Below are 16,659 nucleotides of genomic sequence, written 5' to 3'. Positions count from 1 at the left end.
AAGATCAGAAGAGAGAGAAAGGCTCTTTACATATCAATCAGGTTACAGATATCTTGAATCAATTACAATTGGAGTGAAAGTACCCCTCAATCACCAGGCGCAGCCCCTGACAAGGTAGCAGAAAAAGGGGATTAGCTGTTGTGGGTTTTCTGGGCTTTGTGGCTGAGGCCTGATAGTTTTTGGTCCTTTCGCTGGGATCTATGGCTAGCATCTGCAGAGGCATATCCAGGTAAGATGCATTTCTCGAGATCTTATAAATTTAGCATCAATCGAGGCTCTCTAGAATGAAGCAGCTCTCTTGGTCTCCTAACTACTGATGCATGGTGCAATCAAACCTGAACTATCCCTAGAAGCTAAAATAACTAAATTGAGGCTATTGTACTTTGGTCACATAATGAGAAGAGAAGACTCAAGAAGGATATGGACAAGCTGGAATGGGTCCAGAGGAGGGCAACCAAAAATGGTGGAAGGTCTGGAATCCATGCCCTACGAGGAGAGACTTAGGGAGCTGGGGATGTTTAGTTTGGTGAAGAGAAGATTAAGGGAAGACATGATAGCCATGTTGAGATATTTGAAGGGATGTCATATTGGTGAGGGAGCAAGCTTGTTTTCTGCTGCTCAAGAGATCAGTACCAGGAGTAATGGGTTCAAGGTGAAAAAACAGAGATTCCACCTAAACATCAGGGAAAACTTCCTGACAGCAAGGGCTGTTCGACAGTGGAATGCACTACCTCAGAGTGTGGTGGAGTCTCCTTCTTTGGAGGCTTGTAAAGAGGCTGGATGGCCATGTGACAGGAGTTGCTTTCATTATGTGTTCCTGCATGGCAGGGGGTTGGACTTGATGGCCCTTGGGGTCTCTTCCAACTTTACAGTTCTATGACTCCCTGGGAAAGATTAATGCTAGAAAAAGTTGAGGGCAGCAGGCAAAGAGGGAGACGCAGCAAAAATGGATTGACTCTATAAGTCATGGTCCTCAATTGCAAGACCTAAGCAAGGTTGTTAATGATAGGACATCTTGGAGGACTTTGATTCATAGGGTCACCATGAATCAGAAGCAAACTGGCACTTAACTCACCCACACGATCAGTCTATGAAACCGAAGCAGTGGGCGTTACCATTCCTCACCCTTGGCCAAAGTGCTCCTCCAACCACATTCCTCACCGTAATTTTCCTGACATCAACTTGGCAGAGCGTCCTGTATGTTGCTGAAGAACAAATCCATAATGGTCTCAGTAGCAGTGGGTTTAAAGAGGATGGTCACCCCATCTGCCAGGTAGTATGTCGGGGCAGGTGGGGAGACTCAAGCAAGCAGACCTACCACCTGTGTTCTTTAAAGCCACTGTGGTGTAGTGGTTAAGAGCCGGTGGATTCTAATGTGGCTGGCTGCCACAGTTTACCTTCCAGCAGCAGTGGCACAGTGGTAAAGAACAGGTGCACTCTAATCTGGAGAACCAGGTTTGATTCCCCACTCGTGTCACTTGAGCTGTAGAGGCTTATCTGTGGAACTAGATTAGCCTGTGCACTCCAACACATGCCAGCTGGGTGACCTTGGACTAGTCACAGGTCTTGTTGGGGACCCTGTCGTTTCTCCCCGTAATTTGTAGATTGTATCTGTGGACCATATGGCCTCTATTCATTACCGGGTCAAGGAAGAAGAATGTCTTCGAGGCTGTTGATTAAACGGCACAACTGAGCAGAGGTTTGAATCCTGGTGGTATTTCCACATGGCTTATAATGAACCAATGAAACACTGACAAACAGGGGATCTCCTGCCTCTCCCTTGGCAGACCCTGTGCAGATTTTCATGCACTTCCACCTGTAAACTCAGCAGGATTCTGTTGGGGCAGTGTCAGGAAGGTCACGTCCCCAGTGATTTCAAACTATTTTAACCGAGCAGGGCTGGCCCGGTGTTTGCATGTCAGATATCCTGGATCCCCTCGCTTGGCGAAGATCTTTCACCCGTGGAGATCCACCTTTGGATGGACCGGGTAAAGCAAGGCTGGATGAGTTTGCTCTCCGACCCTGCTTAAGGCCCCGTCCTGCGTCCCAGGTGCAAATTGAAGGGCAACAGGTATATTTAGAATATATAATTCTGTCAAGCAGAGTAACGAGCAGAAATGTGGATTGTGCGGCACGTTAAATAAGAATAGTTATCTCTCAAGTGACCAGCCATTTTACCTCAGAAGTTCATAAACGTCAGGAGAACTTTACTTTAACTGAGAGAGAAAAATAAACAGTATATGCATATCAACAAAGTATCACATATTCCGGTATATGGTTACATTCACGGCTCATCGTATGTTACAGTTTTGGTTGTGATAGTAAGCTTTTTACAGTATCTTTAGTCAAAAAGCACTTTTACCTAGCATTGGTTAGCAGTACACAGAGAAACCTCTTTTCTCTCAGTCAGTCAGGGAACAACAGAACTACCAACGTTTTTTAACTGTCACCTTTAGAATGTTCGTGCAGCTTCCCAGAATTCCCTGCTGCTTGTGCTCCTGCTGCATTCAAACAGGGCTGAAAATTCCAACACAAACGACCACAAGCTTCCCAGGTCTGGTCTGTGCACGGTTCAGGAGCATCTGTTTAGCGTTCACTTCTGTTCTCTCTTCTTCAGCCGAAGGCACCCGGTGGATGTCTTGCACTTTCCGGCTGTGCAGTCCGTTGAAAACTGCACAGGATGTGGCTAACTTCAAAGGCTGGCTGAGTGAGACCTGGGTGAACTTAGCCATGGTGGATTACCCCTATCAGGCCAATTTCCTGCAACCTCTCCCTGCCTGGCCTATTCAGGTAACTTAATGGATGTGGTGGGTTTTGTGGTGGGTTTCTCTTCCCTCTGTTAGCTACTGCTTTGTCCTAAGAACTGCACACAGCAGCCAAGAATCCAATAACGGGAATTGTGAAGCCCCTTCCGACTGACCTGGCCTGTTTCCACACTAAGAGTTGAACAGATACCACCATCTTGAACACTGTTGTGTTTTAGTGCTTTTTTTTTGCCCCAAATTGATTTGTGGAGACTTAAAAAATCAAATTAAAAATTCAATTGCAGCAGCAACAGGCAACGCTCAATTGAGACTTCTGTTTGACCCTCATCATTTTTTTACTTTCCTCGATGCCCCTCTTTTATACTGTCGTGGTCTTTGATCTGTAAATTGCAGTCATGAGAAAGAAAGCAGTAAAGCAAAAGGAATGAACGTGTGCATGCAGGCCCCACCCTACTAGTGAACAGGATCCGATATTTATTTATTTATTTATTTATACTTTGTGCTTTTATACCGCCCTATCCCTGAAGGGCTCCGGGCGGTGTGCAGCATATAATAAAATACAGTCATAAAACCATCATAAATTAGTTAAAACCTATAAAAGCAGCAAAAGACTAACTGTAATACTAATAATTATAAGTGTGAGTGGCACCCGGCTACCTATTATTAAATCCTTTCCCAAAGGGAGGAACATCGAGTCCCATCAGATAATATACGGCCCAGATGTAGGAGCCAAGAAAAAGGGGGGGAGGGGCACCATCAGCAGCCGGTCCCTCCAAAGGCCCGGTGGAACAGCTCTGTCTTACAGGCCCTGCGGAATTCACCGAGATCCCGCAGGGCCCGGACAGCTGGCGGGAGAGCGTTCCACCAGCCGGGGCCAGAGCCGTAAAGGCCCTGGCCTGTGTGGAGGCCAGCCGCATCATCAAGGGGCCAGGGACCACCAGTTTGGGGTTGATCAAGGGCTGTACAAATCAGTAGGAAGCAGCTCTTTTCGGACTTGTGAGGAAGCAGGGCCTGCACTGGAGAGAATTTAAAACAAACATTGAGGCAAAAAATTCTCCATAGTTCTGTGATCCAGTGATCATAGAATCATAGAGTTGGAAGAGACCACAAGGGCCATCAAGTCCAACCCCCTGTCACGATGGTGCCGTTGGGGAGGGGGAATTGCTTTTGCAGGTGCCGTGTTATCACTTCTAGCTGTGGCCTTGGAGTTCTGCAGCTGGGAAGGGACTCCAGGGTGGACAATGCAAACTGTCTGCTTCTCATGTGGGGGTGGGGATCTTACACTCGTATTACCAAGGGTTTGGCGCGTTTTCCGCCAGAACTCTCTCTTTTTATGTTCCTGACATGTCTTCAATAAAAGCCTTGAACGAATCAAGTGATTCATTGTCTGAACGGGGAATCTGACACCCCCCTGCCACGCAGGAACACACAGTCAGAGCACTCCCGACATAAGTTCATCCAGCCTCTGTTTAAAAACCTGTGTTTTAAAAATGATTAAGGTTACCCCCCGCTCTCAAAAAAAAGCTTGATGCAGACCAGTTGTAGAAAATGGGGTAGAAAATGTTGACAGAGACATTTTTCTCTCTTTCTCACAATACTAGAACCGGGGGGCATTCATTGAAAATACTGGGGTGAAGAATTAGGACTAATAAAAGGAAATACTTCTTCACGCAACGTATGATTGGTGTTTGGAATATGCTGCCACAGGAGGTGGTGATGGCCACTAACATGGATAGCTTTAAAAGGGGCTTGGACAGATTTATGGAGAAGTTGATGTATGGCTACCAGTCTTGATCTCAGACTGCAAATGCTTTAGCAGACCAGGTGCTCGGGAGCAGCAGCAGAAGGCCGTTGCTTTCACATCCTGCACGTGAGCTCCCAACGGCACCTGGTGGGCCACTGCGAGCAGCAGAGTGCTGGACAAATGGACTCTGGTCTGATCCAGCAGGCTCGTTCTTATGAGTATTCATATCAAGAGGAATGTCCTTTGTTAACCATTAGTGCTTGGATTCATGTGAAAAAATATCTTATGAGCAGGTTTAGGTGTTCGCAAGTGGAATAAAAATGGGACGGGGTAGAGAGGGATGCTTTTCTGAACAGGACTTTATTTTTGAACGCAAACGTAGCAGGATCTTACTGGGGACGAGCAGGTAATCACTGTGGGATTTTTATGGGGAGCGCTGAGCTGAATGATAGTTTTAATTCCACTTCCTGCCTTGGCAGCAATAGCAGGTGCTGGCGTGGGAGCGGCTTCAGCGTTCCAACTTGGCGGCAATCATTTTTGTGAGCCAAAAATGCTGACTTCCTTTATTTTAAGGCGGCCCCCCCTCCCCCAGCCCTTTGGGTGCATCTCTTTTCTTCCGTCCATCCACCACTTGCTTTTTTTTTGGCTTGCCGTAGTCCCAAATGGCCATGTGTTGCTAAAGACCCTTTGCAATTCCCCCGGAGAGCCTTCTGCAAGAAGCTGGGGTTCAGCGGTGCATGAACCCGAGATGCTTTCCTTCTCTTTGCCTTTAATCTCTGCTTTCAGTGTACGCAGTCTCTCTGGGTGGCATCAGCCATTTCGTGAGATGACCTTTTGAAATCTAGCCGGCTTCAGTAGCAAAACTAATGAGATAATCCAAACTGTGGAGGAGAGGTGTATTGAGAGCTTAGGGGCGAGGGATCTGTTCAAACAGCTGAATGTAAGCGAGCTAATCCGCTCAAGTGTGAATGGAGGATAACCTCTGGCAAGCGGGGGCTTTTCTTGGCTTCCCAACCCACCCCGCTCCTGGCTGCTGGCTGCAGAAGGTAGCATGGTCTTAAGCATTTATTCTTTAACTTCCGCACTGCGTATCTGTTCAAGCAAAGGAGGTCTTTGGTGTTCCAGTCGAGAGGCTGCCCATTGGGCTGGGAAAGCTGGGAATTCACCTAAATGAGTGAAGAACTGTCCCCTACACTTGTGGCTGAAGAAAATTTTAAATTTGTACCCCACCTTTCTCTCTTGCAAGGAGACTCTTTCCTTCTTTCTTTCCTTCTTTCCTTCTTTCTTTCTTTCCTTCCTTCCTTCTTTCTTTCCTTCTTTCTTTCCTTCTTCCTCTTCTTCCTCTTCTTCTCCTCCGTCTCCTTCTCCTCCTCCTTCTTCTTCCTCTTCTTCCTCTTCCTCTTCCTCCTCCTCCTGCTCCATCCGAATACTAACCAGGGTCCACCCTGCTCAGCTTCTGAGATCTGACAGGATTGGGCTGGACTGGGCCCTCCATGCCAGGGCTGCAGGAGTCCAGTGGCACTTTTAGGTCAGACAACGTCGATTCCGTCCCAAGCTTCTGTGAGTTCACTTCATCAGCAAGCATTCAGGTGGATCAGTGTGCTGGTTTGTGCCCGGGACAGAGAACTGGGTGGGCGGGGGAGTTTTCAGGTGGGTGCAAAACAAGATCCCGTCTGAAAAGTAAGCGCCTCATCCCAAGCAAGTGTGAAACACTCCCAGCAGTTAGTCAGGCAAAAGATAAACCCCAAAGCCGGATGAGATGTTGAGATAAAACAGGAAATTGCGGCCCTGTAAGTGAAATAATTAAGATATAAGAATCTGAAATGAATTAAGCTGCCTTTGTAAGAGAACTTTTAGATCAGCATCTCCAGAGGATTAAAATGCCCTGCTGGTTTCTGAATATCACCTCTTTGAATATTTTATTTCTAGCTGTATATTCTTTTGGGCAGGGACCGGCCTGCTTGCCAACTCTTGACTCGTAAAATCTTAAAATAGATTAAAGTTTGTTAGTTGTTAAGGAGCCACTGGCCTCTAGCTTTATTCATTATACAGTATATAAACCACGCGCTGTGTGGGAGGGAGGATGCTTTATTTCATCCACTTGCCCATAGGGCAAGACTGCATTCTATGTTTTGCAAGAAGAAGAAGAGCTGGATTTATATCCCCCCTTTCTCTACTGTAAGGAGACTCAAAGGGGCTTACAATCTCCTTGCCCTTCCCCGCTCACAACAAACACCCTGTGAGGTAGGTGGGGCTGAGAGAGCTCCGAAGAACTGTGACTAGCCCAGGGTCACCCAGCTGGCATGTGTTGGAGTGCACAAGCTAATCTAGTTCCCCAGATAAGCCTCCACAGCTCAAGTGGTAGAGCGGGGAATCAAACCCAGTTCTCCAGATCAGCGTACACCTGCTCTTAAGCACTATACCATACTGGCTCTGTGGGCAGGTCTGTCTTCCCCAACCTGGACACATTTTATTTATTTACTTTGTATTCCGCCTTTTTACACAGTGGAGGCCCAAAGCAGCTTTCATCGTTCTCCTTCCCTGCATTTTATCCTCACAATGGCCCTGTGAGGTAGGTTCGGCTGAGACTGGCCTAGGGTTATCCAGTAAGCTTTCGTAGTGGAGCGAGGATTTGAATCTGGGTTTCCCAGATCCCAATCCAACACTGTAAACCACGCTGGCTTTCCATCTAGCCAGGCAGCAGCTGCTGGGAACAGCATTTTAAAAGGTTCCCAGGATCCTGGTTTGGATTGGTTGTGTCCTGCAACTGGATTAGCTATAGATGGACTCTTATCTGCTTATTAAAAAAACAGCGATCCAGGTGACTGTCTCCAGACCTTGCAGCAGTGAGTTCTTTTGAAAAATCACAGAGAATAAAAAGGGGAAGAGATAAGAAAGAAAATGGAAGAAGATCAAGGAGGGGAAAAAAGGGGGGGGGAGACGGTTTCCAAGAGCTCAGCAGCTCACTCGAACTGCTGATTCTGAATTTTTTTTAGAACTTGTGGGTCAAAAATCTAGACCCTTCCAGAGAGAAGGTATAGATCAGTGATGGTGAACCTTTTTGAGACCGAGTGCCCGAATTGCAACCCAAACCCCACTTATTTATCGCAAAGTGCCAACCCAGCAATTTAACCTGAATGCTGAGGTTTTAGTTTAGAAAAAAATGGTTGGCTCCCTCTTCCTCCACCCCATCCGCTCGAGCAGGGGCCAGCCTGCTGTAGCCTCCAGCAAGTCCCGCGTGCACCTCTCTGTGCCTCTCTAGCATCTCTGCCTCCTCTGCGCCCCCCCCCCCCACCCCTCGGGCAGCAGCCACCCAGAGCACAGGCACCAGGCCTGCCAGCCGAGTCCTCCCTGCTCACCGTGGTGCACGCACGTCGTGCTCAGTGGCCCAGGCCAGCCTAGATGTGCATGGGGGGGGGGGGTGATTTTCCACCCCCCACACGATGAACTCTGTGTGCGTGTGCCCACAGAGAGGGCTCCGAGTGCCACCTCTGGCACCCGTGCCATAGGTTCGCCATCACTGGTATAGATGATAAGGGGGATAGGGTATAAGAGGGGGTATATTTGTGGGGTAATTTCAAATGTCCACAGTGATTTATTGTCGAATTAGTAGGGTGTAATGTATAATGTGATATGTGATTTGTGTGTTTGAATGTTTATTATTAGAATGTCTAATATGTAATGTTTAATGCAATAATGTAATAATAAAACTTTTTGTTAAAAAAAAAATCTAGACCCTTCCAGTCCACCTGTCATATTTAAGGTCCCCAATATCTGGGGAGGCGAGACCTAAGAAAAACTTGCAGCTGGCAGAATAGCCCCTAACAACAGTGGGTAGTCTGGGAGTGCTCAGAGGCTCCATCCGAATGAAAGGCCGTTCCCCCAGAAGTCCGCCTTGTGGCAGTGAGTTCCGGAAGCGAGTTCTGTGTTGTGTGACAGAGCACCTCCATTTATTCAGCTTGGGACCTGCAGCTAATTAGATTCATTGGGTACTCCGTTATGGAATGTGAAGGAAAGAATCCCACACCGCAACGTGACGTTATAAGCGCAGACGATCTTTCTTCTGGTTCTCTTTCGTTCCTAAAGGATGGGTGCTATGCCTGCCCCCGATTTGTGATGGAGAATTTACTTACTTGGCTGGGTGATACAAATTGGCAGACCCAGCCCTGAATAGAGAATCTGTTTAGCCACAGTGGTTAAGAGCAGGTGGATTCTAATCTGGAGACCTGAAGGTTTATCTGGTGAACTAGATGTGTTTCTGCACTCCTACATTCCTGCTGGGTGACCCTGCACTAGTCACAGGTCTTTGGGACCTACCTCCCCCCTACCCCACAAGGTGACTGTTGTGGGGAGAAGAAGGGAAAGGAGCTTGTAGGCCACCTTGAGTCTCCTTACAGGAGAGAAAGATGGGACATAAATCCAAACTCTTCTTCTTAAGTTGCGGTTGTGTAGCACTGCACCATCACTCATTTTGAGGCTTGCGCCAATCGTGACTCCTCCCTCGAACTGACCCTTTCTTCCCCTCCCCACTTTTCTGCCCATAGGTGGTTTGCAAATTCCTGCAGCGGCCCAAACTTCCTGACAAAGCCCTGCTGAAAAACGTCTTCCAAGCCGTCAACGTCTACTACAACTACTCCGGCAATACGTCGTGCTTCAGTTTATCTCAGACTGCTACGCAGAGCCTTGGGATGCAGGGCTGGTATTACCAGGTACACCCGCCCCTCCCGTGGCAGGGAGAGCTGGGTCTGGCGATATTGAAAACGTCCTATTTTTTAAAAAACCTTTTGTGACTCATATGGCAACTATGCAAAAAGCCCACAAGATAGAAAACAGTGTGCTGCTAATAATGTATTAGAATCGGAATAACTGTGCAAAAATTACATTGACTGACCTGGATTTGTACGTAGACATCATTTACAATAATTCAGAGCAACATTTACTCACAGTTATTTTTTCATTGTTATTGCACACATGTAAATCCACTCACACGAATGCTAACCTTATTCTGATATACTATAATGAGAACATTAAAGTGCATAATATATATATGAAAAAATAACTTTGAGTAAATGTTGCTTTGAATTATTGTAAATGATGTTTACATCCAAATCCAGGTCAGTGTGCCAATTTTGAATTTTTGAGTTGTTCTGAACTATGCAAAAAGGCCAGTATTTCTCATTGCAGAAAGCGGGCGAAAGTTCAGCCTGTTCCCCCGCCCCCCCTCATGTATGTTTGGGATAGGGCAGGGGTGGCCAACCTATGGCACTCTCCAGATGTTCATGGACTACAATTCCCATCAACCCCTGCCACCATGGCCAATTGTTCAGGGGGTTGAAACATGCAGCAATACAGGATTAGAGGAGGAGTTTGGATTTATATCCCCCTTTTCTCTCCTGCAGGAGACTCAAAGGGGCTTACAATCTCCTTGCCCTTCCCCCCTCACAACAAACACCCTGTGAAGTAGGTGGGGCTGAGAGAGCTCCGAGAAGCTGTGACTAGCCCAAGGTCACCCAGCTGGCGTGTGTGGGAGTGTTAAGAGTTTCTTCTTTTTTTTTGTCATGTGATGATAAACTTCTGCCCTAAGCACAGGACTTGGCTAGATCACATTATTGACAAGAGTGCCCCACCCTGTGGTTGGCTGTTGTGCTACTTACCTAGTAGGACCATCAGTGGCGTCGTTAAGAGAAGGTGTACTCTTATCTGAAGGAACTGGGTTTGATTCCCTGCTCTGCTGCCTGAGCTGTGGAGGCTTATCTGCTGAACTAGATTAGCTTGTGCACTCCCAACACATGCCAGCTGGGTGACCTTGGGCTAGTCACAGTTCTTCGGAGCTCGCTCAGCCCCACCTACCTCACAGGGTCTTTGTTGTGGGGGGAGGGAAAGGAGTTTGCAAGCCCCTTTGAATCTCCTTGCAGGAGAGAAAGGGGGGATATACATCCAACTCTTCTTCTTCTAGGCCTGGTGCCTGTGGCATTTTGGAGAAGCACAGGCAGAAGAAGGGGTGAGTCTCTGCCCCGAGGAGATTACAAAGTTAATGAGGCGCAAGTGTTCACAGCTGGTTTGTGATGAGGTTTTTTAAACCCCGCCCCAGAATCACATTGCTTGTGAATGGTGGAGCCATCAGGATCATTTCATACAACAGCTTTCTGTTCAGGCTTGAGACCCTGACTCTGCTCTCACTTCCAAGATACAATAAGATCACCTTCTGTTGACGTATCGGTTGTGAGTGTAACCCAGGCTGTGCCTTTCCAGCAAGGTTCATCCACCTCATGAGAGCCAGTGTGGTGTAGTGGTCAAGAGCAGGTGGATTCTAATCTGGAGAACCAGGTTTGGTTCCCCACTCCTCCACCTGAGTGGCGGAGGCTTATCTGGTGAGCCAGATGTGTTTCCCCACTCCTACATTCCTGCTGGGTAACTTTGGGCTAGTCCCAGTTCTTTGGGAACCCTCTCAGCCCCAACCACCTCCCAAGGGGTTTGTTGTTCTTCTTATGTTCTCAAAAGGGAAAGGAGCTTGTAAGCCATCCTGAGTCACCTCACAGGAGAGAAAGGTGGGATATAAATCCAAACTCGCCTCCTCCTCATAAGAAGAACCCTGCTGGATCAGAGCAGTGGTCCACCTAGTCCAGCATTCTGTCTCATACAGTGGCCAACCAGTTTCTCTGGAGAGAACAACACAGCGTATAGGCCGAGGCCTTCTTCTTATAAGAACCTAAGAAGAACCCTGATAGATCATACCAGTGGTGCATCTAGTCCAGCGTCCTGTCTCACACAGTGGCAAAACAATTCCTCTTGAGGTCCAATGGCATAGCATAGCGATCGAGACCTTCCCCTGATAAGAACCTTAGAAGAGCCCTGCTTCAGTATGTCCATCTAGTCCAGTGATGGCGAACCTATGGTACGGTTGCCAGAGGTGGCACTTGGAGCCCTCTCTGCGGGCACACACACATCTAGGCTGGCCTGGGCACGACATGCGTGCACTGTGGTGAGCAGGGAGGACTCGGCTGGCGGGCCTGGTGCCTGTGCTCCGGGTGGCTTCTGCCGGGGGGGGAGGACAGAGGAAGCAGAGATGCTAGAGAGGCACAGAGCGGTGCAGGCAGGACTTGCTGGAGGCTAGAGCAGGCTGGCCCCTGCTCGAGCGGGTGGGGCGGAGGATGAGGGAGCCAACTGGTTTTTTCTGAACTAAAACTGCAGCATTCAGGTTAAATTGCTGGGTTGGCACTTTGCGATAAATAAGTGGGGTTTGGGTTACAATTTGGGCACTTGGTCTTAAAAAGGTTCGCCATCACTGATCTAGTCCAGCATTCTGTCTCACACTGTGGTCAGCTGGTTCTTCTGGAGGTCAGTGACAATAGAGACCACCCCTTCCTGCCGTTGCCTCCTGGCTCTGGGCTGCAGAGGTTTTTTACTGCCTCTGGATATGGAGTCTTCCTGTTGTCACCATGTCTAGTAACTACTGTGCTTGTGACCTACATCCTTTGGCAGGGAATCCCACCTTTTAATCGCCTTGGCGATCTGCTCTATGCCAGGCTACGGCCCAATTGCTGTTCGATTTCCTCGGTTGGCGGCCGTGCAGAGTCAAATCCAGACTTATATGGAATGCCTCTGCTCGTAGCATGAATATACTTAAGGCCCTGCGTCAACAATCACGCCAGTGAAACTAATGTACCGTCTTTCTCTCTTCCTGTGTCCTTGTCCGCAAAGGCATGTACTGAAATGGTGATGCCCATGTGCGCGGACGGCGTCAACGACATGTTCGAGCCGCAGCAGTGGGACTTCCAGAGCTACTCGGACGATTGCTACAAGGCGTGGGGCGTGCGGCCTCGTCCTTCTTGGATCCCTACTTCCTACGGGGGGAGAAACATCAGCTCGCACAGCAACATTCTTTTCAGGTGAGACACTGAGGATGCATATTTCGTTTCTCCTGTAAGGGACTCTGAAACCCTTTTAACCCTTTCACAGCTTGTGACGCCTTTGAATGAATGGCGCCCCTTCCTGCCACCAGTGCCAGCCCCAGTAAGAGGTTGCTTTTCTGTGTTCTTTACGTGCGTTCCTAAAGCTCTCTTGTATTGAATGAAACGCTTGGTCCAGTAAGGCTGGTGTGATCTAGAACAGGGGTAGGGAACCTGCGGCTCTCCAGATGTTCAGGAACTACAATTCCCATCAGCCCCTACCAGCATGGCCAATTGGTTCTCCAGGTAGAGATGCTTCCCATCACCCACTTCCTGCTGCTTTCAACTAGTGATGCTAGGGATTGAACCTCGCACCTTCAGCGTTACCAAGAGAAGCTCTACATCTGAGCCACAGGTCTCGCCTGTCCTAGTGCATCACTGTAACCATGGAGCCACATGGAATGCCCTTGGGCTATCCTGTGCTTCAGAGGATAGCCCAAGGGCATTCCATATGTTGCCGTGGTTACAGTGATGTACTAGGACAGAGGTGTCAAACTCACGGTCCTCCACATGTTATGGACTACAGTTCCCATCATCCCCTGCCAGCATCATGCTCTCTCCTGGCTTGACTGAAGATCTGAGTCTAGTAGCTGGGGAAGATGAAGAGCTGTAGGCCCAAAGACTCTGTGATTCTCCCTCCGCTTTATTCAGACCCATTTCCTGGCCACTATGCCTATAGCTTTTTCGTCAGGGTAAAGAGTGGCAGATTCTGATCTGGTGAACCGGGTTTATTTCTCCGTTCCTCCACATGAAGCCTTCTGAGTGACCTTGGGCCAGCCCCAGTTCTCTCTGTCTGTCTCAGCCCCACCTACCTCACATAGTCTGTTGTGGGGAGGGGAGGGGAATTTATATTTATTGTTTAATTTATATTTGTTGTGAGCAACTGCTGCTTAAATTTTAATGGGTTTAATAGGTTTAAGTTTTATGTTGTTTTGAGTTGCTGTTTGGAGAACAGCCATTTTGTGAGCCGCCTCGAGCCCTTCGGGGAAGAGGCAGCCTATAAGTTTAATAAATACATAAAGTGGAGTATAAAAACCAACTCTTCTTATCCTGTCCTCCTCCTGAGGAGCTCAGGGTGACGACTCCATTTAAAAAAAAATTACCCTGTGAGATCCGTTAGGCTGAAAGAGGATGACTGGCTGTCAGGTCTTGAGACTGAAGTAAATAAGCGGACTCTGGATGCTGGATCAGAAGTCTTTATTGATAACAGCTAGAAAGCCAGTTCTGCCAGACCGTGAAAATTCAATTGCCCTTAGAGAGAAAGGGGGGATATAAATACAAACTCTTCTTCTTCGACTCTTCTTTATCCCCTCAGAGCTCCCGCTATAAATCCCCCCTCCCTGTTTCCCATAGAAGGTGAGAATAACACAACAGAAAGAAAGATGTTTGGGAGTTGAGCATCTCAAGGCCAATGCAGTGATAGTACTCAGCCCCTGCCACCCCCTCCTGCTGGGGAGGCAGGATTGCTCCTAATTAGCTATCGTTGCTGGCATCAAAAGGAAAGAAAAGGAAAAAGGTCCATTCACATATCAGCACGTGAAGACAGCCGCCCCCTCCCCACAGCCAGGTGTGAGTCCTCGCACCCGAGCCCAGCTCTTCGATGGCAGGAGGGCCGAGGTCCTGACACTGGTCCAAGGTCCCCTGTGAATTACATGACAACTGCAGATTTGAACCCAAGTTCTAGTCCATTACTCTAACTCAGTGATGGCGAACCTATGGCACGGGTGCCAGAGGTGGCACTCAGAGCCCTCTCTGTGGGCACGCACAGAGTTCATCATGTGGGGGGGAAATCCCCCCCCCACATCTAGGCTTGCCTGGGCCGCTGGGCTCGATTATTAGCATTAAACCTCTCGTTTTGGGGAAGCAGTGTAGGTAACCCTGTTAAGTGCTGTTAAACCCTACTGATTTTCATGCAAAGAACTAAAGCGTGATCCTTCACCTGGGAGTAAGCTCGGTTGCTGGCAATGGGGCTTGCTTCTGAGTAAACCCTCCTAGGGTTGTGATTCACCCGTTCGAAGAGTTGCATGGTTGCTTCAAAGCAAAGCCAATGACTACCACCAAGCTTACTCCCGAGTAATGCACACCTCACAGCCAACCATTTTTTCTAAATCAAAATCTCAGTATTCAGGTTAAATTGCCGTGTTGGCGCTTTGCGATAAATAAGTGGGTTTTGGGTGGCAGTTTGGGCACTTGGTCTCAAAAAGGTTCGCCATCACTGCTCTAACTACTCGGAAGAGTTTCATGCATTTCTGCGAGTCGCACACTGAGCGACGCTCATAATGTGGTGCTTGTGTCCCAGGGGTGACCTGTGTTGCTCTTCTTTCCCCAGCAACGGTGGGCTTGACCCGTGGTCCGGGGGTGGAGTGACTCGGAACATCACCAACTCTCTGGTGGCCGTCGTGATCCCGGAAGGCGCCCACCACCTGGACCTGCGCTCCAACAGCCCTTACGACCCCAACTCCGTGCTGCAGGCCCGGCTGCTGGAGGTCCACTTCATGAAGCTCTGGATGAAGAAGGACGAGGAGTACAGACGCAGGAAATAACCCGGACCTTTTGCCTTCTGTGGGCGGGACTTCCCTGTGATGTCATCTGGGAACTCTGCTGAGCTGGACCTCATTGAGCTGTCCGGGCTTATTAAGCGGCTGTCAAGACTATTGTGCAAGGGCTGTGAAACTAAATTTGACAAAAATCGGCGGGGGCTTTTGCTGGGCAGCCCCAGTCTGTTCCGGTTGCATTTGGCTTTTTTTTTCCCAAGCAGCCCAATAGCACAGTTTGGAAAGCTCTCCCTCCAACCCCCCCCCCCACCCCCAAGAAAAATGCTGCTATTATGGCTGCATCTGCTCCTAACTCCAGAAAGATATAAGCACAAATGTATGTGGCGTTTTCATCCTTTTCGGGATGCCTTCTGGAAGAAAAGCAGTCACAAGTCACACACAAACACACACGCCTTCATCGCCCATGTCCTTTGGACATCTGGCCATCATCTCCTGTGACAGCCAGTGGTTTTGATGGCTTTAAAAGAAGATGAATTGTATTCACGGAGGGCAATTCTGTGAGCTGCGTCGGCTAGATGGAACCTTCATTTTCGGAGGCAGTCTATCCTTGTACGTCCGGTGCTCGAGGGACGAATCCCACTAGTTAGAGATGCTGGCCTGAGCTGGTGGGTCTCCCCAGATTCTAATCCAGCTGGCCGGACGACGTAGCGTGCCGCGGGAGGCAGTAAAGTTGAAGGACCCTCCCCCCTGCATGGCTGTGTTTGGCAGACCGGAAGTGCCAAAATAAGCTTGCTGGCACTAGTCCTTTTAGTTTGCATTTGTTTTATGTTCAGGAGCTTTTAGTTTGCATTTGTTTTACGTTCAGGAGCTGAGTAGCGACCGAGCAGCGTGAAGCATTCCGTAAGCAGCTTTGGCTTAATAGGAGCGTGCAGAGGGAAGAGGGCCTTTTCAAGGAAATAACTTTTCCCCCTGCGGGCCGCTTTCTTCCCTCACAATCTATCCTTCGTAGCTGTTCCCCCTCCATCCAGGCCTTGTTCTCTGTGCCTGCCCAGGGAGGATAGCAGAGAGGGGGCAGCGGGCAAGAGGATTTTGTGCTTGATTTGCAGCATCTGATTTTTTTGCGGGGGGGGAAGGGGGATATTGCTACGTTGGGCACCACTGAAAGAATTGTTGGTTTTTGAGAGCTCAGCTTGCATTGCTGCAGGATTTTCCGCTAATACTAGGGAAAAAAATGTTTGAAGGTTCTTTCTTCACCCAGCTGTGGGCCAAACCTGTACTGCTGCTCTTGTCTTTTTGCACTTTGTCCTTCGGGACCCCTTGTCACAAAATACAGGTGCGTTTCAGGCAAGCCTCATTTCCCACTAAGGGAAATTAAAGAAACTGCTGCCGTGGTGCTGAGAGCTGGCAGAAGATAGTGGATACAGCGTTGTACTAGGACCGTGGTGGCGAACCTTTGGCACTCCCGATGTTATGGACTACAACTCCCATCAGCCCCTGCCAGCATGGCCAATTGGCCATGCTGGCAGGGGCTGATGGGAATTGTAGTCCAATACATCGGGAGTGCCAAAGGTTCGCCACCACTGTACTAGGATCCCAGGAGGCCTGGGTTCAAGTCTCTGCTTCCACCGAGGAAGCTGCATGACTCTGGTCCCACCGCATTCATTCTGACCTACCTTGCAGGGTTGTTGTGAGAAAATGGAGGAGAG

At 48.7% G+C, this 16,659-nt stretch overlaps 1 protein-coding gene across 1 annotated transcript in view; it reads left to right on the top strand.

Annotated features, from left to right (window-relative positions):
* Positions 1 to 16,387, top strand: part of LOC125430496 (prolylcarboxypeptidase) — a 50,390-nt gene extending 34,003 nt beyond the window's left edge. Inside the window, exons 6-9 of the mRNA XM_048492426.1 lie at positions 2,618 to 2,790; positions 9,054 to 9,218; positions 12,211 to 12,398; positions 14,788 to 16,387. Of these exons, the coding sequence (XP_048348383.1) occupies positions 2,618 to 2,790; positions 9,054 to 9,218; positions 12,211 to 12,398; positions 14,788 to 15,001 (740 nt within the window). The 3' untranslated portion in view covers positions 15,002 to 16,387. The remainder of the gene's footprint in view (positions 1 to 2,617; positions 2,791 to 9,053; positions 9,219 to 12,210; positions 12,399 to 14,787) is intronic.
* The last annotated feature ends 272 nt before the right edge of the window (positions 16,388 to 16,659 follow it).

The sequence above is a fragment of the Sphaerodactylus townsendi genome, linkage group LG04 (genome assembly GCF_021028975.2).
Source record: "Sphaerodactylus townsendi isolate TG3544 linkage group LG04, MPM_Stown_v2.3, whole genome shotgun sequence".
NCBI lineage: Eukaryota > Metazoa > Chordata > Lepidosauria > Squamata > Sphaerodactylidae > Sphaerodactylus > Sphaerodactylus townsendi.
Note: the sequence above shows the minus strand (reverse complement) of the source record. Positions and strands in the feature narration are given on the sequence as shown.